Genomic DNA, 11,770 nt, shown 5'->3' with positions numbered 1-11,770 from the left:
ACTTTGACAAGCCTTCCAAACATTGTGGGACCACATAGCACTAGCGAATGGCCTACCTTTAGAGTAAAGTTTAGCGGGACTTGCAATGTGTGTGGTAGGTATGTCCATCAAGCTAAGGATTTCCTATTGCTTAAACGCATAATGGAAAATAGAACACCCTTAGCCTGGATAGACTCACCTCGAGTTCCTTCATTAATGCCTACCCCGCCTATTGAGCGACCATCGTAGCATATGGTCCCTAGAATGCAAAATGTTGTTCGAAGCACACCATTATCCCCTCCAGTGCTAGGGTTGTAGCCTCCGCATCTACGAGTTACCCCTGTGAACCAAGTAGGCTGTGAGCCATATATTACTTATTTTGGCTGCGAAGATGACATAGACTCGGGTATCACCTACGGAGTAGATACTCTTGAGGAGTGTCCCCAGTACTACATGGAGGACCATTGGGGTCAAGTAAAGCATGTATATCAAGCTACTACTAAAAAAATCATCAATATCTTTTAAAGTCTCTCTACTTGCATACGTGGTGGGTGCCACATATGAACCTGCTACGTGGCCGGTGGTCGGGAGCCAGCACTCAACGATCGGCAGCCAACTTCTAGGTGGACTTGGCTATGCATGGATAGCTACACGTGGATGCATGGACAGATGTCTCTCATGAGAGAGAGCAACCCATAGAGGCTCCTTTATATCTATATAAGGAGGCCATCTTCATGGACCAATGTACATCCCACATTGAAGGGAATCCATATTGAAGGATAACCAGCCCCTTGTATTCTTGCCTACTTTTTCTAGTTGTCTATATCACCATCTAAGTATCAAGCTATCCCAAGTTAAGCTAAAGTGTTTTGATTGGACTTGCCGCTATTGTAGCAAGACACAATCAAGAAACCTCACTTGGTTTGAGGACCATCTTGCCGAAATGCCCTACCAAATCTCTCCATGCACTTATGTCCCACAAGATGTCAAAGAAGCCGTGCTTGAAAGTAGTTGCAAACATCCAAAGCACAAGAGGAAGGTAATGGTTGGTTAGAATTGCAAGCCCAAACAAGTTTCTCAAGAGCCAAAACAAGTTGTGGCAATGGGTGCAAAGATCACAAGCAAATCCAACATCAAAAAATTGCAAGAGGTAGAAAAGGAGATTGTCTGCACAATCATGGATTTAAATCTTGCTTTTGAAGTGCTCAAGATCAAGCAATGGAAGAAGACGATAGTTGCCATAACAAAGGTGGGCTATCAAGAATGGTTGTCCGCCCTCTCCTATCATGAGATGCACACAAAATGCTTCCCCAAGAGAAAACTCACACTGATAGGGAGCTTGGCATGGGTGTCCAAATATGGATGTAGTATCCTCTTCGTTGGATAGAGTGATAGGAGGAAAAGAGGTATCATTAGCATAATTGTCTCTTCTCGTCTTGGCACATATTTTGTGCAGGCGATTGTTTCGGGCAAGGCAGGCAAGACAACCTTTAGATCCTTCATCCACAAACATATTCGTCAATCCATATTGGAGGTGTGTGCCATGTTTTCAATTATGCTTTAGTATGGACTCTCTTCTACTATTTTGTATCTAGTAATACCTATTTTAACAACTATCAGCAATGGAATGATTTTTATGTGATGATTACTTGGGGCGGTCGCCCATATATATGTTAATACAGCACGTGAGTTCAACATAAGGGTTTTTTTATTATAAAAAATTAGCAGAATTACATTAATAGAAGGGGATTTTGATTTTATTTTGGGAAAAAATTCGTAAGTTTCTTAAGAAAAATGGGTTGTTTTATTACTTTACGACATATAAGTACAGGGTTTTTTTAATACCCTTTGAAGGCACGTGAGATATAGGTGATTTTTTCTAAGTGACCCCCCTGAGGATGATTCATAAAGTCTTTACTTATGTATGTTTTGGATTTTGACCATGTAGGTTGGATCGAGGAATGTCGTCCACGTGGCGATGGAAAACACCGCAAATTGTGCATCTATTGTATGCAATGTTGAGAAGGAGTTCCCAAACATTGTATGGACTCCATGTGCAAGTCATTGTCTTGATTTTCTCATGGAGGACATAGGAAAAATGGGATGGGTAGATAAGAGGTGGTTACAAAGGCCACTTCGATTATCACTTTCTTCACCATCAAGCAGAAGGCGTCATTAAATCTAATATCTAACCAACCCAAATGATTTTCTCATATTAAATTGATCATTTAATGTGGGATAATAAACAAGAACAAGGGTTAGAATATAGACATGTGCTTACGGATCTATCTCCACACGGGACCAATGGTAAAGGGGTCCAAATGAGAGATGGTCTGTCAAAGAGCAAGGTTAACTAATGGAGCTTAAAAGACCTTAGGGTTAGCTCCATTAAAGACCTCCAATGGTTAGTGTTAAAAGTCCTTTGACCTTAGGCAAGCTAGGGCTGAGCTTGAGGTGGGAATCCGACCTAATCTTGAGATGCTTCTCATGCTTGATGACTAAGGTGCGTGCTTGATGACTAAGGTCCGTGGTTGATGACTAAGGTGCTTGTCATGCTTGATGATTAAGGTACTTGAGGTGCTTGTCATACTTAATGAGGAAGGTATTTGAGAAGCCTCCCATGCATGGGGGTTAAGGTGCTTGAGTAAAAACGATACCCTACAAACTTAATGAGGAAGGTGCTTGAGAAGCTTCCCATGCATGGGGGGGTAAGGTGCTTGAGTCAAAAAGAGACCGTACAAACTTAATGACGAAGGTGCTTGAGAAGCTTCCTATGCATGAAAGTCCCAAAGTTAGGGGAATCTTTGACTTAACCTTCCACTCACCCAAAGGGCACCCCTTTTTCTCAAAGGGCACATGGACGAAGGTGCTTGAGAAGCTTCCTATGCATGAAAGTCCCAAAGTTAGGGGAATCTTTGACTTAACCTTCCACTCACCCAAAGGGCACCCCTTTTTCTCAAAGGGTACATGGACACTTGTCAAACTCTCCCTATGCTTAACCACATGCTGTGCTTGAATGCTATTGGTTGGGCTAAAGAGGGGTCCAATGAGATTCTAGGTCTATCCAACAAATATCTAGATATTTTCAAGCGCTCTCTCTCTAAGGGGTAAGGAGGACACTTGTCCAAAGACTACCCATGTACTTGAATGCATGCTGCATGTGATTGGCTAGGAGGGAGAGGGGTCCAATGAGCTTGAAACATGTGTAAAAGCTAAGACTTGCCCCAAGCAAGCAAGGGGGGTGCTGGGGGGATACACACCACACACACACACACTCATTTTGTGGATTCGTTCTCACTTGGTGAAAGTGGAGCTGGAACTCCACCTCCTTCTCCAAGCTTGTGAGAAGTGTTAGCCTATACCAACACTCTTGGCTATGGAATGCAAATCCAACCAAGAGCCATGCTTCAATGCTTAAGCTTGCCATCTTCTCCATCTTCATTACTATGCTATTATGTATGCTAGCAAGAAGAGTGATGATAAGTGAGGAAATATTTCTTTCTCCTATGGAATGTTTCTTCTTCCTCTTCCCTATCCTTATTCCCCTCTAGCTCTCTCCACCCTTGAAGGTGTTTGAGGCCTTGGGACCGAGGCTTGGGATAGTTAATGCTTTCTACAAAGTTTATGTTATGCTTGTGATGCATGAAGCTTTCCATCTTCATTGCATCACTTAAGTCACAAGGAACACAAAGATTGTATTGTACCAAGTCTCTCTTGATGGGAGAAACTATAATACAAATGCCTATTGGAGGGGGACCGGCTCCATATGAATCCTATTGTCATGTTATCTAAACTCTCTCTCGCTCTTGCAAAAGTATTGTTCATGTCAAGTTAACTAAGTACCATGTTTATGTTGCTACCATCAATTCAGTTCACCCACTGTGCTCACAAAGTAATCTCACAAAATTGCTTCACCTAATTTCCTAATTCCGCTACTCTCAAAGTTCATCGGCCATTTCCATTACATTGGTATCAGAGCATTTGGTTTCTCTTTTCTTGCTTAAGAAGAGAGGTTCTTAAGTAGCCTATTAATGGTTGTTTTTGTTAATTATATTAGGGTAAGTGGGACTGGGATCTATTATCGGTTTTGTTGAGCCCACTATGTGGGATATTTATGCACACCTCAGGAGATTTGGTCTTAATATTGGAGTCTTTTTAAGCTTGGCTACGGCTTTACCATTATTGAGCCATAAGAAGTCTTAAAGGAGCTATCCCTCGACAAATTCGCTATGTTAGACTCACTCCACTACTCTCTATAATTAACCAATTCAAGCCGTGGGTGTAGATACTTAAGTGCCTATTTTCAAAGGCTAAGAGGAGTAGCAACTAAGGTTTTGAATTGCCAAAGCATACACTAAGTAAACACATAAGTTTAATTAACATGGCTGACAATAACCAAGAGTACATGTAGTATGAACATTGGAGTGCATCCATGGAGCGAGCCAAGAGCAGTGAGCCTCGAGCAAAAATGAGAAATCAGTTGAGCAGATAGAAGCGAGCACAAAGTAGCTTGAGACAACCCCACTGTAGTAAAATCAAGCCCCATGTATTTAGGGTTTAATACTTCTATGACAAATACTCCAGTGCACATAGAGAAAGACGATCCTAAAATCGCGAGAGAGAGAGAGAGAGAGAGAGAGAGAGAGAGAGAGAGAGAGAGAGAGAGAGAGAGAGAGAGAGAGAGAGAGAGAGAGAGTCATACTCCAGTGCACATAGAGAAAGACGATCCTAAAATCGAGAGAGAGAGAGAGAGAGAGAGAGAGAGAGAGAGAGAGAGAGAGAGAGAGAGGAAAATTTTTATAGACCTTCACGAATGTTAATACTCCCTAAGCAAAAATTGGTAGGGCAATGGAAAAATTGCATGCACCATGATTTCTTTTAAATCATGGGAAAAATTTATAGGGAGGAAAATTTGTAGAGAGCTTGTGTGTGTGTGTGTGTGTGTGTGTGTGTGTGTGTGTGTGTGAGAGAGAGAGAGAGAGAGAGAGAGAGAGAGAGAGAGAGAGAGAGAGCGGATTTGAGATGTACTACCTTTGCAAAAGGCCCAAATGATCTATGAGAGAAAAACATACATTAATCATACCTATGATACAATTATTTGAAACACGAATGAAACAAAAGAAACAAGATTATGAGTGGTGGGTACAAAATGAGATAGTGACAGGCTAGAGGGGGTCTGAAGTGTGTGTGTGTGTGTGTGTGTGTGTGTGTGTGTGAGAGTGACAGAGAGCATGCCATTCAAAGTTGACCATTGGAAAGCAATGGAGATTGCAATATAGACAAGAGAGAGTGCCATGGTAGAGTTGCAAAGTTTGCAAAACTCTTTGAATATGTTATGGATGAAATCTATCGTATTCTTGAAGGAATAACCTAGAAAAAAAAATGCTTTAGTACCTACCTCTTACAAAAAGTTTATGCTGATTCATTTCAAAAATTAGGTGCTGAGTGGGTTACAAAATGCACTGAGTAGGAGGAACTAAATAACTGCAGTGATCTATAGACTATAGGTTTTGCTATCTTGTCTACCCTTCCAAAAACAAAATAAGACATCACCCAGGCTATAGCCCTTATAGCTGATTAGGTTGGATTCTGACTGCCTTTGTTAGCATATCCTTAAGAATGGCCTTTGGAATTCGTGCTTGATGGATATGCATGTTGTTGTTGACATCTTGTCCAAGTACAATCAAGTACACAAAATAAAGATGCTTGCAAGCAAGAAAGGATGCTTTTTTTGCCAACCTGCCTTGAAAATCAATGCACGAACAAGATGGGACATTCTGAATTATAACTTCTATGCATGATGTAGGGGCTCTACTGTGACCTGTCAGTAGTTCTATGGTAAAAATCTCTTTCTCTCCTTCCACTTCTACGCGGCTTCCAGTCAATTTTGTTGACATTTCTAATGCTGCATTAACTTGAGCATAGGCAGCCTTCGATACCCCTGGTCGATAGGGATAATTTTGATCTTCATTTTTGTTGGCATGGGGATCTCTCTGATGCACTTCTTTGGGGATCAATGATTCCGTTGACACTCCAATCTCAAATCCTGCCTTCACAAGTGCACAAGCTTCTTGGATGTTGAGTTTGGTGCCCTTTGCAATAGGCCAAACATGCGGAGCGCATTCTGGTGGGTGTATGATGCTTGTGCCCATTCTCCATGTATGCCTCACATATGTGTTGCAAAAGTAGCAAAACTTTTGCTTCCGCCAAGAAGATAATTGACAGTCACTCCAAAAACATGGAGCTGGGTCTCCCGATCTCTGCCTCAATCCACACTTCTTACCAGCTGTCCAATGGTTACACTCCACTCTACTTGATGTTGGTATCCTGCGAATAGCCCACTTTGTGTCATGGACATTTTGCTCTAGAGCTTGCAACAATTCACTGCATGGTTGCTCATGTGCTGCATTTGACGTCTTATCTTGCTTGACATAATTATACTTAGGCCTGTGGCTACAAATGCTTGTATCCATATCCATTAATGGTCGCTTGGCACGCATTGTCCTCTTCTCACCCTTGAAATTAACTCTGTTATTGAACATTGGAGTACCCATGGAAGCATCATCCACTGCCCTAGAGGTGGCTGCTGGTGATGGACTAGTCTGCATCCTTGACATGGCTCTGTCAACTAAAATTTCCAATGTTGGCCCCCCTCCAATATATTTACCATCCAAGAAGGCTAGACGCCGGGCACACTGAAGATAGGCATTAATAAGATCAGTGACACATGCATCATAAAGACTAATTTTTTGCTTGTACCCCTCTCCAGCCAACCAACTTGCATGTTTGCTCTCAGAGAGGTTTGTCCTTGGAATCAATGCATTCATTATGGGCTCCCCATCCTTGACCATCATATGTCCCCAATGGCTAACCCTGAAATGCCACCAACTCAACCAACTATCTAGCTTTGGTATGTTTTTATTTGTTGTCTTGCCTGTTGCCCACCAGCTCCTAATCCTACGAAATTGCTCGAGTGCCGCATCTGTTGTTTCAGACAATCTCCACTTCTCACACATCTCTTTATGCTTTGATTGGTACTGGGAGTGGATATACCTCTGTGTGTGCACCCTCAAATTATCCTCCGAGTGCCATAGACAAGACCTTTCCCTACCCACCATTTCCTTCTTGTCCCCGAACACATATCTCACTGCATTCCAATTTGCTCCTGCCTCATCTGACATGAATCCTTGAAAATTGGCTGGCCTATCTGTGTGCTCAATCATAACCTGGTTCATAGATTCCCAAAACATTATTTGTGCTTCCTCATCTTCTTCTTTGAACTCGCATGTGGCAATAGTTAGAAGCTCTCCAATCCTAATAACATTACAAAGCCATGAGCCAAGGTATACAATAGTTTACACAATTAGTATCCACATCCACTTATTTATTTTTTAATACTTATTTGTTACTTACGTGTGATCATAAACATGTGCTCCCATTGTGTGCCAGCCTCCTTCTATTCGATGGACATGGTCAAAACAAACCCATGATAATCGGAGGTCTTCATGTCCATCTCTATCCATCCTTCTGACCACATCTACTCCTGAACCTGGGCCAGTAGTAGACATCTTGAATATGAAGGACCGCTCTTGTGATGTTGATGCTTGCAATGGAAATCGAGAGCCATGGAAGAACTGAAAGTGGCACTTTCTCTTTAGTTCAAGAATTGCATCATATCCATCACCCATTGGTCGAGTGGTCCTTCTACACTGCATTTGCTTTACCCTACAACATACATAATCATGGGTGAACCAATTTTTCAAGAATACAAGTGTTTTGGTGCTTATAAGTTGAAAACTTACTTCTTCATGTTGACAAGGGTAAGCAATTCTTGGGACATCTCATGGACATCCTTCGCACTTATAAAATCCCCACTTGTAATATTGTCATCTGTGAAGGCCTTGAACACCATCTCTCTAGCCAATATCATTTGTACCTTCCTAGGGCCTGCTCTATTGTCCATTGTCACTGCCTTAGCTACTAAGGCTTTTATGTTCCGAATTGATGCTCTAGACATTCCCTTAGGGACGATGTGTTTGTGCTTGCCATGGTGCATAAATAGCCTACTATGGCAAGAATCCCTAGGCATAAAGTAGTAAACTGTTGCTGGACAATCTTTCACACACATGGGAACATGCTTGCAAAAAAAGCATTCCAAATTTCCATAGCTCCCCATGGCTAGGAAGCCATTCTTTGGGAGCTTGGACAACTGACCATTCCAATGTTGCTTGTTAGTTTGATTAGTTCTGCTCCTAAATGAGCATCGCTCATTCATACATTGGAAAACCCCTCAACAAAAACTCTTCCTAAGGACAAAAGATTTTTGAGTTCTTGTCTGAGTTTGTGGTTTTGTCCACAAATTTCCCTCATACTTTTGCTCCATACCCTCCATTGCCTTCCCCTCAATCATTTCATAGATGCAGAATTCTTGGTAGGTTTTTGGTAGATCTTTGACCTTGCCCTTGTATTCACACTCTTGCATAATAGTGTGAAGCACATCATTGGGAGGGAGTGTACGGATGATCTGGAATGCAAAAACTGCTGTCTCAAAATTTAGAGTTTCTTCATCTAGCTTATCAAATTCAACATGATCTTCATTTTCCTCATCATCATCAATTTGTCTGCAAGAGAGAAAAAAAAATAGTGAAGAATTGTTCAAATTCAAACCTTCCAAAATGATCTTGGACTTACATGCACTTACATTGGTGCAGGTGATGGACCAAATGGAGATGACTCAGGGGTCTGAAAGATGTCTTCTAGTCTTGCAGTGTAATTTTTAGATAATGATTCCTCCAAGATGAAGTATGCCTCCATATAAACCCCTGCATAGGTGGGAAGAGGTGCCAAAACATTAAACTCTTGTCCCTCCTGAACAAGAGCCTCGACAATGACCCTAGTTGTACCACACAACTTCTCTTGCAGGAGCTTGACGGGAAGGAGGCATTTTCCATGGATGAATGGAATGTTGATGGATTGTCCGGACACAGATTGCAAGAAAATTTTAGCTTCCCTGCATAAAAGAGAACTTTCAATCACATCAACACCATATCCATAGTTAATAATTTTGAGTAAATTGAACACGTGTCAAGTCAATCTGTACCAACAACTCTGTAAAGTTAACAATGTCACATTCATTCAAAAACACTACTGTCTCAATCCGAGTTTTTTTTTAAAATGAAATTCTGACAAATGCTTAAAAAATGTTAATCTTGAGAAATGTTTTAAAAAACGTTAATCTAGCGAAATGGTTGTAAAAGTTAATAATTTCACAGACATTCGAAAACACTACTATCAATCCCAGTTTTTTTTTAAAAATGAAATTCTGAGAAATGTTTAAAAAATGTTAATCTTGAGATATGTTTAAGAATACGTTAATCTGGAGAAACGGTTGAAGAAAGTTAGTTTGGTTTTTTAATTATATTCTAACTTTTCAAAACATTTTTATTGCCCTTCAAATGTTCAACTTTTGAAATGCACACTGCTTATTCTTAATCGTTCATATTGTTTGCCTGGTTTCCATCCTTTGCAACGCCATGAGGAAGGCAAGGCTCTTGCAAACGTCGCCACTGGCCAAATACTTCCACCCCTTACGCCCCAAGAAAACAGCAAAGGTAAGCTTAACCTTTTGATTTAAGGACCATCTTTCTCAAATCTTTAAGCACGCTGAGCGTGCTTAAAGATTTGAGAAAAGAGAAGGTGAATTTGACAGCAAATGAGAGCATTTGAGTTGAGCGTAGGTGTGAGAGGAATGGAAGATTCCTGTTGCTGTGTGTATTGAGCTGTTGCTGTGTGTATTGAGCAGGTGGTAGCACTGTTGAAGCTTGAATCACTACTAGTTCGTGGTAGCAACAGAGCTCAGAGAGAGAGAGAGAGAGAGAGAGAGAGAGAGAGAGAGAGAGAGAGAGAGAGAGAGAGAGAGAGAGAGAGAGAGAGAGAGAGAGAGAGCTCCTATGAGAGACACTGTGTATAGTAAAGCTCCCTTAACACCTCAAACAGCGTGAGATGCAGGGTGTGAGTTGTCGATGGAGAACTGGAGAGCAAAGCCAGGAGGGGTCAGCGTGACTGCGAATGGAGAACGAACACACACACACACACACACACACACACACACACACACACACACACACACACACACACACACACACACACACACAGAGTCACTTACATGTTTGCAGAAAGAACATATAGATTCTTCACATAAAGCTCCAGGAGAATGGAGAAGAGCAAAATGATAAGTGGTAGTATAGAGGTGGTGCGAGATTTGTAAAGTGATAAATGTGCCAGCTGTAATGATTTCAACTCGCCATAATGACTCTAACACACCACAACTACCCATACTTTAGTTAATGGTTGGAGCGAGATTCGTGGTGATAAATGTGTCGACCGTAATGATTTTAACTTGCCATAATGACTCTAACGCAACACAACTACCCATAATTTAGTTAATGGCTGATGTTGTCCTTTCCAATGTGTCCGATTCAGTCATTCATATGGCTTTTAACTAGATTTCATATAATCGAGAATTTTCATTCTTTCAAAGTGTTTATGCACTTCACAAGATCGAATTGTGAGGATGGTAAGTGTGAGGCAGATATTATGAGTATGGTAACTATGCCTAAGAGAAGGAAAATTGTGCAGGGTGCAGGGGATTCTGGAGCAACATACAAGAGAAGAGGTAGACCATCAAAGCAGGACAACTTCAATAGGTCAATTGCAAGAGCAGGTAATCAAGAGCATTCTCAAGTAAGTCAAAAGGATGCTGAAGATGTTGAGGAAAATGGTGGTGCTGAGGAGCTGGTTGATAGTATTGTTCATGACTTGGAGCAAGAAAACGTTGAGAAGGTAGTGGATCAAGTTGCTATTGAGAGAGAGGAGCAGGGAGCTGATACTCAGAGAACTCAGGAAGATGATCAGAGTGAGGAGGTGGTAGTTGAGAAACATGACCAGGTGACTAAGGGGCAACGTGATGATGAGGTGGCTGAGGGGCAACATGATGAGGAGGAGGGGCAACATGATGATGAGGTGATTGCGGGGCAGGATGATGATGAGGAGGGGCAACATGATGATGAGGTGACTGAGGGGCAACCTAATGATGAGGTGACTGAGGGGCAACAAGATGATGAGGTGACAGAAGGCCAGAATATCTCCAATCTTGCAGGGGGGAGAAGAAACAAATTAGAGGTGTTTGGTAAGATCCTTGAGATCTCTACACCACAGGCATTCCTTGAAAGAATCAGAGTCACATTTTCTGGACCACCCCCTAGGATCCCATTATGCAGGTTACTGTCTAGTGAAGCCATTAGAAAAGTAAGCCCTTCCACCGAAAGATCACTCACAAGAAGTTTTATTAAGATGGGAGGATATCTTGAGAGCAAGGGAGCCTTTACTGTCTCCATTATTGATCTAGAGGGAGAGGAGACACCAATCACTCAAGAAAGGATAGATTCTTGGGATGACTGCTGGAAAACAATTAATGAAAGATTTGAGAGGTCCCTTGATTTAGAGACAGAGTGGGGACCCTACTTGAAAGGAAAGATGGTCCATGTCCTGAATGGCAACAATCGTCTGCATGCATAGATGGAATGCATTAGACAAGGTATTCTTTAACTTAATCTCCTTTAAGAACTTTTGTTGTGTTGATTGCACTATTTTAATATAATTGTATAATATTTTAGTATTTTAGGCTGATTTGGGGCTGTTTTTTGGGCTAAAAACGCTAATTCTTTAGGCTGATTTGGTGGCTGATTTGGGGCTGATCTTGTCTGGGATGTTGTCTCATGGAGTGCATTGA

At 41.5% G+C, this 11,770-nt stretch overlaps 2 protein-coding genes across 2 annotated transcripts; one reads left to right on the top strand and one right to left on the bottom strand.

The window, feature by feature from the left end:
• Positions 1-5,546: 5,546 nt before the first annotated feature.
• Positions 5,547-6,479, bottom strand: LOC147451240 (uncharacterized). Its single transcript, XM_086520890.1, has one exon. The coding sequence runs from the start codon at positions 6,477-6,479 to the stop codon at positions 5,547-5,549; it is 933 nt and encodes a 310-aa protein (XP_086377016.1).
• Positions 6,480-9,512: 3,033 nt separating this feature from the next.
• LOC147451239 (uncharacterized) lies at positions 9,513-11,556 on the top strand. Its single transcript, XM_086520889.1, has 2 exons — positions 9,513-9,590; positions 10,618-11,556. Exons 1-2 carry the CDS (start codon positions 9,513-9,515, stop codon positions 11,554-11,556), a joined length of 1,017 nt encoding a protein of 338 aa, XP_086377015.1.
• Positions 11,557-11,770: the final 214 nt, after the last annotated feature.

The sequence above is a fragment of the Adiantum capillus-veneris genome, chromosome 9 (assembly GCF_014529385.1).
Source record: "Adiantum capillus-veneris isolate H3 chromosome 9, ASM1452938v2, whole genome shotgun sequence".
Lineage (NCBI taxonomy): Eukaryota > Viridiplantae > Streptophyta > Polypodiopsida > Polypodiales > Pteridaceae > Adiantum > Adiantum capillus-veneris.
This window is presented reverse-complemented; position numbering and strand designations above follow the sequence as displayed.

What these genes read in the sequence shown, in the direction of transcription:
- LOC147451240 (XM_086520890.1), bottom strand. Translation starts at nt 6,479, where the DNA reads ATGCGTGCCAAGCGACCATTAATGGATATGGATACAAGCATTTGTAGC.
- LOC147451239 (XM_086520889.1), top strand. Translation starts at nt 9,513, where the DNA reads ATGAGGAAGGCAAGGCTCTTGCAAACGTCGCCACTGGCCAAATACTTC. An exon ending in GCCCCAAGAAAACAGCAAAG is followed by an intron (nt 9,591 to 10,617) that starts GTAAGCTTAACC and finishes AAAATTGTGCAG; the next exon opens with GGTGCAGGGGATTCTGGAGC.